Source organism: Aedes albopictus, chromosome 3 (genome assembly GCF_035046485.1).
Source record: "Aedes albopictus strain Foshan chromosome 3, AalbF5, whole genome shotgun sequence".
In the NCBI taxonomy this organism is placed as follows: domain Eukaryota; kingdom Metazoa; phylum Arthropoda; class Insecta; order Diptera; family Culicidae; genus Aedes; species Aedes albopictus.
This window is the reverse complement of record NC_085138.1, coordinates 24,617,173-24,638,637: the sequence shown is the minus strand read 5'-3', so window position 1 is coordinate 24,638,637 and position 21,465 is coordinate 24,617,173. Positions and strand designations below refer to the sequence as shown.

The 21,465-nt window shown below is 38.1% G+C and overlaps 2 protein-coding genes across 2 annotated transcripts in view; one reads left to right on the top strand and one right to left on the bottom strand.

Moving 5' to 3' along the window:
- LOC109418392 (UDP-glucosyltransferase 2) overlaps positions 1-21,465 on the top strand; it is a 740,033-nt gene that overhangs the window by 417,595 nt on the left and 300,973 nt on the right. The window lies entirely within an intron of this gene.
- Positions 1-21,465, bottom strand: part of LOC115263972 (vertebrate ancient opsin-like) — a 97,005-nt gene that overhangs the window by 59,477 nt on the left and 16,063 nt on the right. The window contains exon 2 of the mRNA XM_029867276.2: positions 7,541-8,441. Within this exon, the coding sequence (XP_029723136.1) occupies positions 7,541-8,035 (495 nt within the window). The 5' untranslated portion in view covers positions 8,036-8,441. The remainder of the gene's footprint in view (positions 1-7,540; positions 8,442-21,465) is intronic.

Genomic DNA, 21,465 nt, shown 5'->3' with positions numbered 1-21,465 from the left:
ACGAAAATAGACTTGAGATACATACACACTTAATTTAGAATGCCGAATCTCGGTTTACGAATGCCGAGATTTGCACAGCCGAATAGTCAGCTAAATGTTTTGATGAGATTTCAGCTTAAAAATGCAGAGAATCAGTATACCTAACACCCCCTGTTGCTAAGCCTACCATCTTGTTAGCTGAATCACGGTGGAAATTCTGAAACCGAGATTTGCACAGCCGAGCTCGTGAATAAAACTAAGTGTGTGGAACTGTAGATCACTAAACTTCACCAAAATCACCAGAAGTACCATGGGTATGGGAATTGGGGGTAATATGAACACCCTAAGCGTTTGTCGTCTTTTCCAATAGAAATATGTCAAAATCTTTCTTTTTTACCCTGTTACATCGTAGATGGTAATATATTCTAAGAGTTCTGGAAGAAAATATTGATAAAAAGTACAATTTTCTTACCTAATTTTCGATTGCAAAAAATGCAAGAAAACAGAGTCATGAAAAATAGTGTGGGAAAAATGAACAATCGAAGGGGGTAAAATGAACATGTCTTCAAAAACTTGCTTAATGTTTAATTTCGATATATTCAAGTATAGGTCACCAAATTCAATGTAAACTTTGTATGCTACACTTTTAAAATTTTTGATATAAAATTTGGAATGTGCTGAAATCATTATTTGTAAAAAACGTACTACAATAAGCGGTTTTAATCTTATTTTACAAGCGTAGAATATTTTTTCTTAACTTTTTGCTCTAGTAGTGTCATAATATGTATTCTAGATCGCAATATATCGAGATTGCACAAAATTTTATGAAAATTGGATAAAGTTTGAACCAGCTGTTCATTTTACCCCCAAGTCGTACTGGTTTTAAAGTTATTCCTAAAATTGTATTGAAAGCATAACCTGATTTTTTTTTTCAACTGAATATTGTCTTTTGGGAGTACATTATTGGAATATGACATTACATATGTCATATTCTGCGAAAAATATACGAATGGGCCTTAATTCAGATAAGTTCAATTTTACATCAGAGCATATTTTTCACGTGGCTTTTGAACTTTTCGTTATAATTAAGTGGTTTATTTAATTTTAAAGTTCAAAATTTGCAGAAGTATAATGATTTACGCTATCACACAGAGTCCAATCGTTAAAACATGCAGAAATACTCTAACTGCTGTAAAACACCACCCTGTTCATTTTACCCACAATTCCCCAACGGCATCGTTTCACTTCTGTAAGAGATGTGTCCAGAATTGATCAGAACAATCGAAGTTGCACAGGGATCCAATGAATGGTGCTTGGGACTAGCTACACACTCTCAATGTGCACAATTCGAGAGTTCAATATTTGAAAGTCAATAACGGCGCTGGCCACTTCCTTACGGGAGAGGGAAGGAATGTTAGTTCGACAAACGTTGTTAATAGAAACCGTGGAATCCACAGCATCCCCACAGTGGTCTCAGGAAGGAGTATTTGTTAATATGATAGGGTAAGGTGTGGATCTTGGAGCCACCTTTGGTAGCTGATATAATCCATTAGTTATATGAAAATATACGTCACTCTAGAAAGTTCTAACAAATATGTAACATCTTTCTAACTGATCCTGATACTTATAACTTATTTTGTTATACTTCTGTTAGAAACATTTGGTGTACATAAATATTATAACACAAATATATCACATTATGTTATGAAAACTGATTATAACAATCTGATTATGTAGTATACTTAAGTTCCGATTCATATAAATTTTACATGCATCTCATATAAGTAAGTTATAATATAAAAAATGTTTCCAAATTGAGTTTTGTTGTAGTTATTTTCATCGGAAGTGTTTAAAAAGATTCCAATAAAAGTATCACGACGAGTGCAGGTTGAAAATCTACGAAAAACAAAGTTTTTAACAGAAAAAATTGCTGCATACCATCAAAAAATCACGTATTTAAGTATTGTTTTGATGAAATATGATAGTTTAACTTGCATAAATCACAGCGTTTACTACTATTACGTATTCTAAAAGCTGCCAATACCTGCTAGACTGTTTTCTGGCTGAAATAACATTCATTGGACGCCTTACATTTTGAGAAATGGCACTCAAAGTATTCAAATTTCTAGCATAAACTACTTGTTTCATAATTAAGACGTTCTTTTCAAATGAATCATGTTAAAAATGAATGTGGTTCAAATCTAAGACTCATTTATTATAATATATTTCTTCAGATTGAATGAAACAAGCCAATGTTGTGACCATATCATGCATTTTTGTATGAACATCTGCTTTAAAATAAACAGGGTTCGAAAATTCCGACTCTTCTTGCAGTTCTTTCGCTTGGCAGTCTTCTGATTCATTCAATAATGCTAGTATTGTACAGTTAAACTTCAGAGGCATTAGGATACGTCTTTATTACTACACAGAACTATTTATTTTAGCTTTTATCAATCCCATTTTGATGTTTAACCAACCGAAAACCTATATACCTTATTTTCTCACGACATTTTATGCAACAATTTTAACATTTCCAACAATAATTCTGTGCCTTATTTTAAAAACAACTAATTTAGCTTACATTAGAGTGCTTACAGAAAGCATTTTCCTTGAATAAGTTAATTTATCATCAATTCTCCTTATCGGGACAAATTTTTGTAATATTTCTTTGAATTTCACAAATAAATAAACTTTTAGGGTCAATTATCTTGCTAACACGTCATAAACTAAACGCCTTGGGGTAAATCCTCGAAATATACTCACGAAAATATAAAAAATCTATTGAAAACCAATTTTTCATTCATCTCGGCTAAACGAATGTCTAGGCAAAAAATGACATTTGAAGAGTTTTTACCCACGTTTTTGCTTCAGTGTACATGAAAGTGTGATGTATCGCCATTTCATAAAACAGTACTAAATATACTATCACTGACATAAAAAAGTTTTTTCATAAAATATTTTGTATGAGTTTTCTGACACTTTTTTGAAAATGTTTGGGCCTCGGCTAAACGAATGTCTATTACTGAACAGCATAAATTTACTTTGAAAATGTGTTTTATAGTAAAACTGTCAATTTGTATCGAAATGTGACAAAATATTTTGTAAAAGAAATATTTTGTTTACGTCAACTGAAAATTGTGGATTACAAAAAAAAATAGAAAGGACGAGTAACGATTTAGACGTAGATTATTTGGGTTTATGAGGGCTTTCAAGGACGTTTCAGGAGTTGGGATGGGTTTCAGAGGCTTTTGAACGCGTTTCAAGGTATTTTCGGAGATATAAGTGGCCTTCAAGGAGGCTTCACAGGCTCGCGGCTGAGCTCCACGGGGTCGTCAGAGGCCTTTCAGGAAGTTTCAAGGAGCTTTTAGGGAACTTTATAGGCTCTGAGGTGTGCTTCACGGAGATTTCAAATGCGTTTTCTAACGTGGGTTTATACAGGAGATTTTATAGGACTTTTGGAGGGCTTCACAGGTTATCAAATGAGCTTCACGAGGGTTTTAGAGGCATTTCAAGAAGATTCAGAGGGGTTTTATAGAGCCCTCAGGTTAGTTTCACGGCGGTTCCAGAAGCGTTTCAATGTATTTAAGGAGGCTTCAGAATGCTTTTGGGGCTTGGGCTCTCATTCCAAGTAACACACAAGTCACAGAAGAGTCACGGCGGAGCAGATTTTTGTTTCTCAGAAGTCTCTGTGACTTACTCCTAGCAAATATTGTTGAAAGTAAGTCACAATGACTTCTGCGCAACAAAAACTTGCGCTGCCGTGACTCTTTTGTGACAAGTGTGTTGAATTTCAAAGCGTTTCAGAATGTTTTAGAGGAGATTTAGGAGCCTTACATGCTCTAGGGTGAGTTTCCCGTTGATTTCAGGGTATTTCTAGGCATTTCAGGGCGTTTCAGTGGGCTTCAGATGGCTTTTGGTAGTTTCAGAGGCATTTCTGAGCAATTCAGAAGGTTTTAGAGGGGGTTATGGGGTTCCCCAGGACCTCAGCCCAAGTAACATTTTGATATCCAATTAGTCTCATAGAGGTTTTGATAACCGTCATAAAACCTTATACCTTTTATTCTGGTTTTATGATAATTTTAAGAACCTCTTCTAGTGTATTTGACCAAAAAATGTTACTTGGGAGGTGATTTAAAGTGAGTTCTTGGGATTTATATGAATGCGTTTCAAGGTTTTTCAAAGAGGTTTTAGATGAGCTTTAGGGCTCCCAAGTGAGCTTCAGGGAATTCCAGAGGCGTTTTAAAGCGTTTCAGAAGGATTTAGAAGGACTTTAAGACGTTCCAGACTGTTAACGCGTGTAGATCGGATGATCTATACCCGGGACAGTTTTTCACGCTTCACATTGGAGTAAATCATATCAAAACCTGATCATAAGTGGAAAAACTCAAAATGAAGTAATTGGGTTTTCCGTTGTGTTTTTGCCAAGTGTAGTTATCGTGTAATCGTTTGACAGCTAAGCAGTGTCCAAATGTTTCGTTTACGCTTATCAGGAGAGCTTTAGTGAAGCTGAAGTTTAGCCGTTTTCTTTGATATAACTCACAGCGCGTGCAAGTTTTGACCATACAAAGTAAATAAAAATGATAGCCAATCAATTCAACGATGCAGTTTGTTAAAGAAGGCTAATGCTGTTATTCTGTTAATTTGAAACCCAAATCAATTGACGTTAAGTTTACATACAATATATGAAAATATTGAAAAAAAAAATTGATGATATCCTTTACCGTACATTCAAAATAAAATAAGTTGATTTTCCGGCTGTTTCCGGGAAATCTGCATTTATTATATGATAAAACTATTGTTCCTCTTTCAAATGCAGAAAGAAAACCTTCCGGATGTTTCCGATTTCAAAAGTTGCAACACTTTGAAAAAATCGTGATAATTATATTATTATATGATATTGTTTCCCAAAAACGCTATTTGGCCTTTTAAACGTATTTTTGCTAAAAATTAGAATTCAACAGCTTTCAAACAAAAAAAAAAAAGAAGTTTAAAATCGGTCAACTGGTTCAAAAGCTGCGATTTTTTGAAAAATTTTAGTTTTGAAAAATCTTGATTTTTACAATCATAAAATTGGTCACCCCAATGATGAAATTAAAAAATACGATTCTTATTATTTTCGACAAACTACAAAACCACCAAGTGTCACGATGTTCGGATACACACTATATAAATTTTCTATGGAATGGTGGAATTATTATTGAAAAAAATCTTGTTGAAGTCGGTTAGATTGGTTGTTTCTCACTGCTAGGTGAATTTATTGTTATAAAATTCATTGAAAACTTTGAAATACGTTTCATTACTAATTTGGGTTGTATTTGGGTTGCGAAAATACGTCAAAATAATTTTGATCAGTTTTGATGTACTAGGTGCTCCACTGTGCGCTTCTCAAAAAGACATTGACCTCATACATAGTTAATGAGGCAGCGCATTCATGAATATTATTCATGGGTGATAGCCCGTCGAAACGCCATGGTGGCCAATCTGGCAGTCCTGTGTATGCCTCTTGTGCCGCGCATTTCAAAACACTATGTACTCCCCGATAAGAACAATGATGGGCACCATACCAGTGATGAAACAGAGTACAGTCAGGTCTTTTTTTACGCGGTTTTCATTTACGCGGCCGCGTAAATGTCAGCTTTCACGGTAACTTTCGGCACTTAGCTTCATGCCCCAAGCCGGGCCGAGAGTTGGAGTCTTCAGTTAGCTTTCTGGATAAATCTTTGGATATATTGACGATGGATGGTCAATCTGGAGACGGCGGGGTCGATGCCCGTTCCAGTCGGACACTTTTCTAGATTTTCTTGAGCATAGTGTATAGTTGTGCTTGCGTCACAGTGTATAAAGTCATGCAAAGCCTGTCAAAGAAAACCCTTAAATTATTAACTGTGGAAGTGATAAAAAACGTTGAATATACAAGCCAAATTCCAATGGGCACGTTGAGTTACAGAAAACAAGAAGAAGAAGAAAAGTTGTTATGATCGTTAATCATTCACTCAAAGGGACATTTCCTTCTTCCAGAGTATTAGTTCAAAAACGTTTGTACATATTTGGCTCATTATTCAGTATACACTCAAACTCCATTGAGGTAAAATCTAACATCACCTAAATGGAATCTGATTATGTTCAGAGGAGTATTTAAGATTGGGGATTAGTAACCTCCGAAAACGCATGCGTAGCGCTTCTAAAACTTATCAAACATCTCATGAAGCTTCCTGAAATGCCTTCAAAATCCCCTTAAAACTCCCTCGGACAATATTATGAGTAGAATACCAAAACATGATTGAAATTCTTATCTAACATATTTTTATTGACTCTGGAGACAATGACGGGGTTGAATTCTCAAGAGAATTGTAGTCGGAAAGCAGGAAAAGTGCATTCCTATAGATATATCATGTCGAATTTCCTCAAGTACTTTGTATTTTTGAAAGTAAGCTCAGGTGGGTTATTTAGGAATTTTTGTTCCGTAAATTCAGATGAAAAATCTGTATATTTTCCGTAGGTTTCCGTACACACTTAAATTATATCGCCGACCTCAGCAAACGGATTGCCGAGAATCCAGCAGCCGAGAATCCGATAATAATTTTCACTGAATCTCGGTAAAAGTTTTACCGAGATGTCGTTAAAACTTTGCCGAGATCTCGGTAATCCAACTTTTTACCGAGATCACGGCAAAGTTCACTGAGACTCGGTAATGGTTTACCTAAATCTCGGTATTTTTTTTTACCGAGATATCAGCTGTTGGATTCTCGGTAAACCGTTTACCGAGATAAATTTCTGAATTCAAGTGTGTAGAAAAACCGAGTTTTCCGATCCATAGAAAAGTTCTATTCCGTAGATCTACGGAAATTTTCGTAGAACTGGTAACGCTGCCGGGAATTCTGGTAAACCTGGGGTGTTCAGAGGCATTTAAGGAAATTTTATGGACTTTTCAACAACGGGTTTCAGGGGGTTTCAGAGGACCCTGACTCGGAAACCCGTGAAACTGTCTGTCATCCCTTGAAATGACTTGGAATGCTTCTGAAACGCCCCTAAAATTCCCTGAAATCACATGAAACTCTTAGACTGATTATGAATCATGCAGACAAATAATGGATCGTCTCAGAACCTTTTTTCCCTCTCGTTGTCTTCCGATCATATCGTGACTCAACCCCGTGCACAAGAGCAATTTCCAATGCTTCATATACTAGGCTCCCCTCCGCCTTTTGCCGAAATTAGGAAAAACCGCTCCCTTAGCGCCACTTCTGTGCACGGACCTGCCGTGAATTCACCTAATGGTTTTGTTCCTAATTCCGTTTATCCTATTTGTTATGCATGATGTGAACGGAATTAGGAAGCAAAAAAAGTGATGTCACGATACAACAATTTGAAAATTTGTATGGTGCGTAGAAGCATCTTTGTATTATCTACGTTCTCGAAAAACAAATCAATTTCCAGGATTAAAATAAATCCCAGGTTTTATGATTTTTAAGACCCTGAGAAATCCCGGACAAAACCATCATCTGGGTTCGTAAGTATAAACGTTAAATTATGCGACGACAAATTGAATAAACAAACCACTCACCTGCACATCCTTGCACATCAGCGCAATCACAAACAGATTCAGGAAGAACCCGAAGAATCCGATGAAAAACAGCGTCACAGCGGAAGCAATGTACGCCCATGGCTCCATCAGCTCCGGAACCGACACCGGCACCGGATCCCCCTCGAAGCTCCCTCCCACCGGAAGCCCCCCGAACACTTCGGTCGCACTGGTAATGATAATAGTACTGCTAGTTCCACCGCCGCCACCCCCTGTACCTCCCCCTCCTCCTCCTCCTCCTCCCGCACCATCACTACCACCATCCACCACCATCGAAAGACCACCCCCAGCAGCCCCCGTCGAAGCCCCCCCACTAATGGTTGTCGTGGTGATGGTCGTAGTCGTTGTTGTCGTTGTCGTCGTGGTCGCTGCTGCTGCTGCTGCTGCCGCCGTTGTCGACGTTGTCGGCTGCTGAGTCGACAGGATGAGCAACCTGCTGATGTTGGCCACATGGATGACGCTGATATCGGTCATCATTTTGGAAGCCGGCCGCTGCTCGGTTCGCTCGGGAATTGCACGGGCCCTCGGCGATGGTGGGACATTTTACGGCTCGTGCTTTTTGGACTTTCTGTTTTTTTTTTCTTCTACTGGTCTCGCTTTTCACTTGCTCGAGGACCCGGGTCCTCGAGAGGGTTACATTGGGTCTCCGGAGAACGGGGGCTCGAAAAAGCGATTAGCTATGCGGAGCTCTAATTGGCCAGGTGGACGGGACCACACGGATGCACTGGAAATGCAATTTCCCGATGATTTATGACACTTTTTATTGCCCGCTTGCTCTTGGGGTAGAGTCAAAACTGGCAGAGGAAACCGGAAGTCGTAAAAACTTTTGGTGGCAGGACTGGACACCGGGATGTTTGCTCTGGACGATGCCGAGCGTCAGCGTCTGAAAGGAGACAAGGAAAGGATGAATGGTTATAAACTGCAGACTAAAGCGCTCGAAATCGAATCATAAATTAGTATGTTTGGGTGAGTGCATGCTACGTAAATTATTCCGTTTTTGATTGGAATCAATAGAAATTAGCTGTTTTGTCCAATTTGAACATTTAAAGTCGTATTAAATATTCAGCTGCCAGCGAAGTGCTGGCGCTTCTTATTTTCCTTAAGGAAAGTTATTTGAACCGCCATTAATCAAATAGTATTTTCTTCTTAGCGTGACGTCTAAGCTGGGACAAAGCCTGCTGCTCAACTATTGTGTTCTATGAGCACATCCACAGTTATTAACTGAGAGCTTTCTCTGCCAATGATAAATTTTACAAGCAACACGCATATCGTATGAAAGTTACGGCAATGCAAATCATAGTTGTATAGAAATTATTGTGGTGTTATTTTAAGCAAGTCAAAGTCACTCTATGGTTCTGACCAAAGTGTACGCCCCATACAAATTTTCATATTTTTATATGAACAAAAGTCTACGGAGGGGGAAAGGGGCTTTTAGACGGCCTTAAATGAGTCTACGTAGTTTATGGACAGCGCGCTATTTTGCAGGAGCTGCAAGGGGGTATTCTTGAAAGAATTCATGGATGGCTTTCTGAATAAATCTGTGGATGAACTCTACAAAGATTTCTTGAAGATAATTGTGAAAATATTCCTGGATGACTTATTTGAGAATTTCATGATTCCTGGGTCCCTCTAAAATATCTTAAAGTATTACTATACAAATCACTGGAAGAATTACTCGAGAAATCCTTCCAGTAATTCAAAAAACCTTCAGGTAATTTTGGAAACATTCTTGGGCGAATCCCTGGAAAAAGTGATGAACGGGTTTCTGAAATTTCTTACTGAGCCCCTGAATAAATTTGTGAAAAGCTCCAGAGAAGAACTACTGAAGGAATCACTACAGGAATTCCAGGAGAAATTTCTAGAGAGATTCCTGCAGGTATGCCTGGAGTAAACCCTGTGGGATTCCCCAGAGGAATTTCTGAAAGTATACCTGAATGAATTCTGGAGGAATCCTTAGAGTAAATATGGAAGAAATCCCTGAAGGAATCCCTGAAGAAATCGCTTGAAGAATCCCAGAAGGAATTCCCAGAAAAAATTTGGATGAGTTTTTGTACAAATTCCTGGAGAAATTTATAGAAATTCTTGAAAAAATCCCTGAAGCAATCCCTACAGGCATTCTGGAGGAAATCCTGGAGGAATTTTTAGACAAATTCCTGGCGAAATATCTCGCGGAATCCCTCGCAAAATTCTTGGAGATATTCTTGGAGAAATCCCTGAAAGAATTTCTGAAGGAATAATTGGAGGATTTCCTGAAGGCATCCCTGGAGAAATTCCTTGCCGATTGCCTGGAGTATTCCCTGAAGAAATTTCTAGAGAAATCCCTGGATGAATCCGTGGAGTAATTCCTACGAAATTCTGGACGAATTCCTGCAGGAATAACTGGAGGAAATCCAGGAGAAATTCCTGGATGACTTACTACAGAAATTCTTGGAGAAATCCTGAAAGAATCCCTGGATGAGAAATCTTGGATGATTCCCTGGAGGTAATCCCTGGAGAATTGAATCGTGGGGTAATTCCTGGAGGTATAATATAATTTCTGGAGGAATCCCTGGGGAAATACTTGGATGAAATCACGGGGGAATACGTGGAATAATTCCTGGATTAATTCCAAGGAGTATTCCTGGGAAAATTTCTGAAAGAATCATGGGGGATTCCTAAACAAATTCTCGAAGGAATGCCTGGAGGAATCTCAGGAGGAATTCATGCAGAAATCCCTGGAAGATTTGTTGGAATAATGCTTGTATAAACTCCGGAGCAACGATTTCGTGGACAAATTGCCGCAGTAATTTCTGAAAGAATCGCCTGGAGGAATTTCTGCAGAAATCTTTGGGTAATTTCTGGTGGATTTCTCAAAGGTATTCCAGGAGTTCCTTAAATAAATCTTGGTGGAATCTCTAGAAGAGTTGCTTGTTTTTGTACCACCCTATCTAAAAATTGGATAGGGAAGTGGAACCATCTCGGCAGGGGTCCTTTTTGGGCACTTCTCTGCTATAACTCAGCCAATGCTGAACCAATTTACAAAATTTTTAAAACGCGATGAGATACGTATAGTCAACGCCGTCCGGATCGCCAATCCGGAGACGGTGGGTTCGATTCCCGTTCCGGTCGGGAAAATTTTCTCGACTCCCTGGGCATAGTGTTTGCCTCACAATATACAATTTCATGCAATGGCAGGCAAAAAAAGTCCTTCAATTAATAACTGTGGAAGTGCTCAAAGAACACTAAGTTGAAGCGAGGCAGGCCAAGTTCCAGTGGGGACGTAGAGCCATAAAGAAGAAGAAGAAGAAGTTAAAATTTCAGCCATTTTTTGTTGGGTACTACAAAGTAAGAGCAGTTTGAATTTCGCAATACCAAAAACCACATCTGCTTATTGTGACATACTGCGACATATATGGCTATAACTTTTTAACGGTATGATCAAATTGAATACTTTACGAACATAAAAATTTTCATTGAAATCAGTTCAGTACTTTTATCGCCAGAGTTGAAACGTCAAAAAAATGATATTTTCCAAAATGTTTGTTTGCACAAGATTCTCAAGTGGCAATTCCCTTGTTTCAGCAATGTCTCCGCCAATACTCAACCGATTTTATTGAAAATTTTATGGTATTAGCTACACATAATATATATTCATGGTAAAAAAAAGCTATTTTGGCGAACGCTATCAAAAGTTATACAATATTTTCTGTGTGCCAATTTCATCGTGGACACCCTTTAAACAGTTCCTGGAGGAGTTTCTGAAAGAGTTTCTGGAGAAATTCCTGATGGAATCCCAAAAAGAGTGCTTGGAGACATTTTTTTTTAAAATAATCCCGGAAGTTGTTCCTGAAAGAAACACAGGGGGTGCATCCCTGTGAATCCCTGGAGGAATTTTTGGAGCAATTTCTTTAAAAAAAACCCTACGAATCCCGGAAGCAATCCCATGAGAAATTCCTTAGGGTATCACAGGGGAGTTTTGTTAGCGAATTCCTGGAAGAATTTCTGTAGAAATCCTTGGATAAAAAAAAATGAATAAATCCTTTCTGAAAAATCCAGCTCTGGTAAAAATGTATGAATTAATACTTCGAATAATTCTAGATGGAATACTTGCAGAAATACCTTAAAGGATTTCTGGAGAAATTCCCGAAGGAAACCGCGAAAACAGCACTGGAATAATCGCTGGAGGAACTTCTACAGATAAACCACGACAAATCCCCAAAGAAATGTCTGGTAGAATGTCTAGATGCATTCTTGAAGGAATCTCTGGAAGAATTCATGATGCAGAAAGTTTTGGAAATATTCCTGGCGGAATTGTTCATACTCATATAGTTTACGGACCGGGGCCCAAGCGGATGTGGAGGCCCCTTAGAGGTACAAATGCGATGAGCAATAAAGTATTTGAGTAATATGAAGCATAAAGTTAATATGTAGCAACCAAAAATGGATTTTGTGGGGGCCCGGGATACAATAACCTTTTTAGTGTGGATTCCACATTTTTTTTTTATTTTCTACAGTGTTATAAATAATGATAAACTTGTATGCAGAACATTACATTCCGTTAAGGTGAAACATCAAGAAATCCCATGGCAATTTTGCATACAAACTTTGGAGGCACAAATCTGACGAACGAAGCATCCAATCAAGCCGCACTTGTTTATCTCGGCTTTGCTCACTTGCAAAAAGAGGCAGCTTTTCCAAATCGAGCGCATTTGCTTATGAATTTTTAAGATAGGTGCTCTTGAAAACGTGAGTAGGGGTCCAAGTCAGCCATTGTGGCAGCCATGTTTGTATTCTCTGAAGTTTCTCCTTAATTTTAACGCCTTGTTTCGTGTTCAAAAGGAATCGCTCAAGAAAGTTCTTGAGAGATTCCTGTCAGTAACTTGAGGTGCTTAGACTGTTTGTCGTAATACCAAATATTTGTCATTGTAGTCCGACATTCATCCAACGTTGCCATAATTCACGTTGTGTTGGCCTTTTGTCGGGCTTGTTTGGCCAAATATATGTCATGTCTAATGGGACCTTTACTACAGAGACTACCATTTGTATTGTCCTTTCTTCGTAACTGCGTACTGCGATCGAAGAAAAAAGATTTCTTGAGTGATTCAGGCAAGGAATATCCCATGCATCAAGATAGGCCGAAAACTTTCTTCTGAACTGCAAACAGCCCTTAAAAATAAAATAGTTGTAACCAAGGTAAGTAAAAGAAAGGTAATTCAGTATGTCAGATTGCACCTTCCACCTAACCTAACGACAGCTGGCAAGTTTGTGTTTAATTGTTATCACTAGTGAGATGACAAACAAAAGCTTTCAGCCCTAGCGACGTAGCAACCCCACAGAAACCATTCACGCATAACTGTGTTTCCTACTTACACAGATTGCCAATTAGCCAAGAAATTAGCTCGTAGGGTAAACAGGTATAATATGCCCCCCCTAAGCAGAAATGGCAATATATCTGAAACTGGCGCCTTATTCCATCAATTGTTCACTGCAAATCGTTGTTACTAAAGTTAGTGAAGTGTTGCATGCGAACTTTGCCTTTGGGGAGTTGGCTATGGAAGCTCTGAAACGTTTTTCGAAAACGTTCCAAAATTTGCCTTTTCAAAACAAACTGGGCAATATGCCCCATCAAAAGAAAAACGTCCAGCGCCGTGATAAAACTGCCCCAGGGGATAATTCCACCACATGCTTATCCTAGGAGGGTCTTTCAACAAGTGTTTAACTACATAAAAGTTGCAAAGTAACGCAAGCGAACAGAACTAGCTTCGTTTATAATGAAGTCAGCTCACAAGAGGTAAAATATTACGCCAAAAGCCTCGATTTCAGACTTTTTGATATTTTTATTGCTTTTCTGTACCAATCCACTAACGGTCCAGCTTGATGGCAATAATTCTTCAATATTTGAGATTTCCAATCGATCACGCATGCGAAAAGCGCTTGAATCGCTAGAAAATGAAGAGGGGCGTTTTGCCCCGGTGGGGCGCATTATACCCTTTTACCCTACATCCACTTAAGCAAATATTTTGAAATATTTTCGGCATAGCCATCTCTTTTGGTTAAGAAATCACAATTGTATTCATAATTCATAAAAATGCGGGGGCACGAGCAAATTAGAAACCTGGGGGAATATAACATTTTATGAGTGCCATGGAAATATGTCAACATTGGTTATCCGTGTTGAGAATGTTGTAGCCGATGCGGCGCAGCCAACGTATCTAAATACCAAGGTAAGAGATTCCCGCAAATATCAAAGATGAGACTCACCAACACATCTGCGTTAGTTATGAAAAGTTGGTGTTTTTACACTAAAATGTCATTATTTCAGCAAAGTTTGTGAAGTTTTATTAGTTTGGATATTTCTGAATGCTGAAAAAATATGTTTAGAACCAATTAAAAAAAATTTGTTACCGATTTTCAAATGGCGATATTTCCTGTTTTATTGCATGGAGGTCACATTTAATCCAGTGAGATGCAATCAAATAATTGCTTCTAAGATGGGAGTGCTTAATTTCTTAAGAAAGTTTGCTAAATATTGATGTGCCCATACAAATCAGCGCAAACTTCATAACTATTTTTTGCTTTTTTCCTTTTCTCACTAATCCGTGAATATTAGTGGGAATCTCTTACCTTGGTATTTAGATACTTTGCGGCGCAGCAACGCTTCTGTATAGCATTCTGCAGCATACACGAAAAAACAGATTACCTAAAAAATACGTTAAAATAACGCAAAAATAAGTAAACCGCTTGAACTTTTTTACCCAGCAGTGGGTTGTTTCCTCGCTCTCCCGCTCGCAATGTTGTCAAAAACAGAGCGAGAAGCATCTACCTAGCCGATAATGTCCGTGCGAGAAGCCAAATTTGGGTTTTTAGCCGTTTACCCAAAAGTGGGTTTATTTCAACCCACTAGGGTACTTCGAAAGTCAACGCTAGGTACAAAGAACTTTGCGATGGGTTGCAATTTTCTGCCGGGATCAAACGGAAACTACCTACTCAGAGCTTTAACGCGGTATAGCCAAATTTGGGTTCTCGTACGGAAGAGCCGATATGAGTGAAAAGAACCTATATTTGCGTTGATTTCTGGTTCCGTGTACACAAACTGGCCAGCTGTCATCTCCATCCCCCCGCAGCGTACCGCACTCCCCGCATCAGCTTACAGCTTAAGCCTAGTATGCACCTGGTAAGAAAAGCACTCAAGAAAAAATCCCTCTAATTACCAAAGGAATTTTGACAACTGATTAGTATGGGAGGAAATGTCAGTTTTCCTTGGGGAATAATTGAACGGAACATTTTTCCGCAAGGAAAAGTGACAGCTCCATTTGATTTGTCCGGCAGGCGTTACGAGCGTTACACAATTTTCATTTCTTTTCAGCTGCGGACCGCTCAAGAAATTTTGACAACGGAAACATTTCTTGACCGTTTCTTGTCCTATCCTTTTCCACAGTACTTCTCAGGTGCGTACTACACTTTATACGCTATACCTTCGCCTTGAAAACACCTTGGTTGTAACGGGTGTTATATCGTTGGGCCATATTGTCAAGCATCAAGTTACGAAAGCTTAGTAGGCCGAGTAGGCTCAGCCACGACTGCTCGTGTTTTGCTTTACTCGTCGCGTTACGAGCTCCTGTTTCTTCGCGTTTATTTGACAGGTACTACGTCATCCGGATTTTAGTTCACAAGTGTGGAACGCAGTGGCGTAGCCAGAAATTTGCTCTGGGAGGGGTTTTCGATGTTCAGTATTACCTTATTTTATCTGACACTCACATTTCGTAAAAATATATACTGAATTTGATTCATAGGTTCAAAATACCGGCGCAGCCGAAAAAATTTTTCATCATAAAGCGTTTTATAATGGACATTTGTTTCAGAAATTTTGGCTCTGGGGGGGGGGGGGGTTAACCCTGAAACCCACAACCACCCCCCCCCCCCCCCGTGGCTACGCCAGTGGTGGAACGATGTCTCCATCAAGTGCTCGGCCAAGGGTTCGGTCGTGCGTTTTAAAAAAAAAATTCTACCACATCTCGAGACACTTACGACAATCACAAAAATCCCAATTAACCCGAGAGCGATCGCATCGTTTACTGAGTACATGCACAATGAAAAAAAAGCACGCTTGTGGTACACTGCGTGTGCGTGGTGTCTCAGAGGGGCCGAATACACGACTGCTCGTGGGTTAAGTACAAAGTTTTTGAGCAGATTTCGCGATTCCAATGGCTCACTGGACGGATACGCCGTGTCTTTAAGTTACTGAGGTGTAAGCCCGTCCCAGCTAAGTGCGCGAAAGATTCGAAAGATTGCCGGAGGTATGTGATCGTCCGACTGTATGGAACCTGGTGAGATCTTTCCGGTTAATTGTTTGTGCACTACATTGGTATACCACCACATTTCTTTATAAGTTTCTTTACCATCCTATGATCATATCTAAGCTGAGCGATTCCAAGCAACAGCATCAAAATTAAGGAAAATTTTTAATTCATGATTTTCTATTGAACTGAAACTTTGCACAGTTTTTCAGTTCCATCTAAATCGCCATTTTTCGATATCAAATTTTTATTTAGAGCCACGACTAACTTTTCAAAAGGGTGTATGTGAAAATGGTTCAAAAATATTCAAAAATATGCACAGCAAAAACGGATTGTTCGATTGTTATGAATTTTTCAGCAAAGTTAGATAGCTAAATGGTGATTTCTAAGAAAATATACACTGTGAAAAAAAATCTATTTTATCATTGAAAAACATCATTTTTGTCACAAAAACTCAAATATCTCAAAACCCTATCTTTTTACCAACTTGAATTTTTTAGGGAAAACGGTCCATTGTATTAGCAATCTACCATAAAAATTTGGTGATGGTAAACTAATAAACAAAAAAGTTATAACATTTCAAAAATTTCACAATTTTTACATTTAGTAAAAAAAATTTTCTGTGTAAATTATTTCGGCCGGGAATCGCGATTTGATGCTGATTTTATTGTTCAGCAAAGTTAGATAACTAAATGGCGATTCCTAAGAAAATATACACTGTGAAAAAAATCTTTTTTAACATTAAAAAATATCATTTTTGTCACAAAAACTCAAATATCTCAAAACCCTATCTTTTTACCAACGTAATTTTTTAGAGAAAACGGTCCATTGTATTAGCAATCTACCATGAAAATAAACAAAAAAGTTATGACAATTCAAACATTTCACAATTTTCACATTTAGTAATAATTTTTTTTAGTGTAAATTATTTCGGCCGGAAATTGAAGTTTGATGCTGATTTTATTGTTAATGGCCTTGCGTGAGTAAAACAAGTTGTTTTTATTATATATTATACATACATATAATATAATATACTATGTACCGTAATGTTCCGATTTTATCACGCCCTCCGCGCATTAGTCGTTTATTCATTAATTTGCTGTTACATTTGAGGACAAGTGTTTTCCCTCTTCTTCAAGATTAATGTTGAAAGCGTGTTTTGCAACGTTAAAAATATTGAAATGGGTATAGATGTTGAAGAATATTACAGGGCATTTTTGAAAAGGAGCGTAATTAAATTGTTTAAACAGATGTCGCTGATGGCAATTTCTCAGTTGTTGTCGTTTTCGAACTTCCTGCGCCCTGCTTTACCGATGATATACAGATGGCTCGTTTGTCAAATTCTAGACGGCAGGACGTGCAAATGCGTAATTTTGTACACAATGTGGACATTTGGGCATAACCAGTGTCTTTCAGTTTATCTATGGTGCTTTCGGTGAGATTTCGTAACTCTTTTGAACATTTTTTTTTATCAAACGGTCTACAAGAGAGCGTTGAGTTGAAGACCTTTGAGAAAGCGACTGTTCATCTTGTTCGTTAGATTATAATAAACAAAATCACTTATTAATTTTAACTTACTTGTTTGGTGTTGGTGGCTGAAGAAAAAAAATACTATACAATTTTTAATATTCATAGCGGTAGTATTTTTTTGTTTTTTTCGTGAGCATTGTCAGGTATGTATACAGACAAACAAACTTAACACTGGCGAAATTTTCATTGACCACGCCTTCAACGATCATTTTGAATCTTGGTTGTGGCTTTCATAACAAGAAGAGCGCCCATCGTTTTTCTTTGCGTTTGACGTTTCACACTAGCGCCTTCTGATGACGATATTGCACAACGCAGTGTTTCGTGAAACATTTCCACCAGGTGGTGATAGTGTGAACTGGGCGATGAATTTTCACTAAAATTGTTCTAGGCGTTTCGTCTGTTTGTCTGTGGTATGTACCTCTTATGCATTTGTTGTTGTTGAAGTTACTCGCATTCTTCCGATCATAAAGTCTGTTCTCTACACACTTAATTTTGATTACCGAGTTCGGTAATTTTTTGACGAGATTAAAACTGCTGAGCACCGAACTCGTTCAGCAAAAATGCATTGTTTACCTTTTCCATACGATTTTGACAGTTGTTTTACTGAGCCTCAGTAAAATCGATTACCGAAACTACCGAGATCGTACTGCTGTTATAATCTCGTCAAAAAAGTACCGAACAGGCAATTCAGAAATAAGTGTGTAAGAGGGATTTTTTTTGCGGATAAACTAGACGTATACGCGTATAAAAAAACTTTTATTATACAGCTTTTGTCTTAAAAATAAATTCAATTCCATTTTTCTTATAATCAACAGCTTTTCAACACTATCAAGGGATTTTTTCACCAGTCACGTACAATAAAAAGTATGACAATCTCAATATTTTTGATCACAACACTGGATCGCGTCTAAGTTTCAAATAGATACTATAGTAATTACGAATAATCAAACTAAAGTATCATGAAAACAACTTGTTTAATTCAGGCGGTAGCCTTTACAATAAAATCAGCATCAAAATATAATTCTCGAAATAATTTACACAGAAAAAAATTTTTTTTTGTTACTAAATGTAAAAATTGTGAAATGTTTGAAATGTCATAACTTTTTTGTTTATCAGTTTACCATCACCAAAATTTTATGGTAGATAGCTGATATAATGGGCCATTTCCCCTAAAAAATTGAAGTTGGTAAAAAGATAGGGTTTTGAGATATTTGAGTTTTTGTGACAAATATCATATTTTTTCAAAGTAGAAAAAGAAATTTTTTACAGTGTATATTTTCTAAGGAATCATCATTTAGTTATCTAACTTTGCTGAAAAATTTATAACAATCGAACAATCCGTTTTTGCTGTACAGCTTTTAGAATATTTTAGAACTATTTTCGCATACACCCTTTTGAAAAGTTAGTCGTGAGTGAATATGAAGGTTTAATATCAAAAAATGGCGATTTATATGAAATTGAAAAACTGTGCAAAGTTTCAGATATTTTTGAAATGGTCGCTCAGGATCGACTGACATGACTCCGTGGAATTCCTCAGCTATAATAGTTATTTATGTAACGATTTGCAAAAAGTTGATTTTTTCAGCACGAGTCGTACATTTATCCAACGAGGCTTGCCGAGTTGGATAAATACGAAGAGTGCTGAAAAAATCGAGTTTTGCAACGAGTTCCATACACATTTTTTTTGTAATTACGTTGTGAAAAGTTGGACATTTCAATTGGCTGAAGTATGATGAAATGGCCTACTTTTCACCGCTGATGCAAGTGTGCCGAAAAGTGCTACTTTTCGGCACTCTTAAAAGTGCTGAAACTTTTTGGCACTTTTGCCAATACGCACTTTTCACTTACTGCCACGCCTACTGTATATTCAGCTGCTGTCTCCACATCCTCTGAGCAGCTCAAATCCGAATAAGGACGATTTAAATTCCAATTCGAACTGCAAATTCGTTGAAGAGGCAGCTGCTGAAACTTCCTTTGCTTTTGTCTGTGTAATACTGTTTGACGACGGGAGCTCGATCATTGGTGACACCTACTACACCATAGCCTACCTGATCGAACAAAAAATGCTACGCTGATAAGCATGTGCTCGCACGTGGTTCCTCCCCCGATACATGTTTGTGGCGGTAGAAATGATCATACTGAATGAGTATTTTTCGTAATTACAAAAAATGTTGTATGCAACTCGTTGCAAAACTCGATTTTTTCAGCACTCGTCGTATTTATCCAACTCGGCAAGCCTCGTTGGATAAATGTACGACTCGTGCTGAAAAAATCATCACTTTGCAACTTGTAAATAACTATTATGCAATGATTTTTTTCATAATGCAACCCATTTGAGTTGCATAATGTTCATAATGCAACTCAAATGAGTTGCATTATGAACATTATACAACTATTTTTCATTATGCAACTCATTTCAGTTGCATAATGAGCCAGTTCGGAAAAAATGGCCATTATGATACCAAAATGAGTTATATAAAATGTAAATTATGATACTGAATTGCATAAATGACTTTTTCACAAGTTTTTATGGCATTCGTTATAATTAAATTAAATTCCATAAATCATAAAAAACGGTAAATTTTCAACATCCCTTCAGATGTTCTGCTATAATACTTTCCTATAATCTCAAACAATGATTTGCTGGTGATTTCAGCCCCGATCCAATGCAATCAAAATAGTGCCAGTCATTGAAGTGTTGTAACTTCAATACACCCAAAAACTAACAAATACCTCCCGAGTACTTTTCCCGAACGTTTCTGTTTTTGTTTTGTTTTTGTTTTTGTCTTCTCCATTCATCACATTTCGTGCTATTCTTGAGCAGTTATAACCACCCTGAACCACTTAATTTAGCAGCAGTATATACACATCAGTTGGCAAATAAAACTGCAAAATAATAAAATATAGCTCCGAAAAGATAAAAGATTTGATTGGGCACATTATGAACAAATGTACATAAACGCATTTAGGATGCAGAATATGCATCAAATTTCACAGTTTATTATAAAACTAAAAAAATAAATAATAAAACTTTATTATACAGCCGGGGCCCGTGGCGTAGTTGGTCACACGTTCGCTTCATATGCGGATGGTCATGGGTTTGATTCCCAGCCCCGGCACTTGCTATTTTCGCCAGTTGCTCTTCCCCCGAGAGCGACTGACACTGACCCTCATCTGAGCTCCATGGCTCAAACGGACCCGGATACCTGGACATCGGCGAACTGCTACTCATAATGGACCCCCAATCGAACTGGAAAGGAACAACGGCCATCCATCATCATCCTTGTGCTCAGCATTCTACCAGGTATAAAGTAGAAAAATGGAAGCAGCATTCGATAAAGTAAAATAGAATCTAGGCCCTGTACAAAATGTAAGTGCAGCTGTCAATTGAAATTGCTCACGTAGTGCTCCAGCGGACAATAGAGCTTTTAAATTAGGTTAAGTGATTAAGAAAAAAAAATAAACTAATGAAAATCATGTCACAAAAGTTCAGCCTATTGGACGCAGTGGCTTAATTTCCCCAACAGGGGAAGAAAAAAAAAATTAAAAAAATCATATTTTTAACCGCTCTTATATCAGACACTCTGTAATCCCTTAAAACCCTTGGGGCTCCCGAAAACGCCCTGAGACCTCCTCAGACCCCTTGAAGCATCCCTTAGGCCTCATGGAGCCCCCTGGAGTCCTGTGGGACCTCCTGAACCGCCCTGGAGCCCCCTGAAACGTCCCTGAGGGTTGCCAAACTCATTAGAACCCTCTTGAATCCTCACGGAATACTCTGAGATGCCCAGTGGAACGCCCCTGAGATCCTCTGAAATGCCCTTGAGACCCCCTGCCTAAAGCATCCTCGAGGCCTCCTGGAATTGCTTTGAAACCGCATAAGACCCCTCAACCCTCCTAAGATGTTAGGTTTTTCGCACCACGATGACATAGTGCACGTTCATCGTGCCTGTCTGTGTCATATTAACCCCAACTTTTTAATAGGGTTAAAGCACCCCTGTGGCTCCCTGGAGCACGCCTTTAAAAAAGGTTTAAGTGTAAAGAGCATTTATACAGTTACAAGTAAATCAAGAGGATGGGTACAAAGAAGTTGCCAGAAAGGCA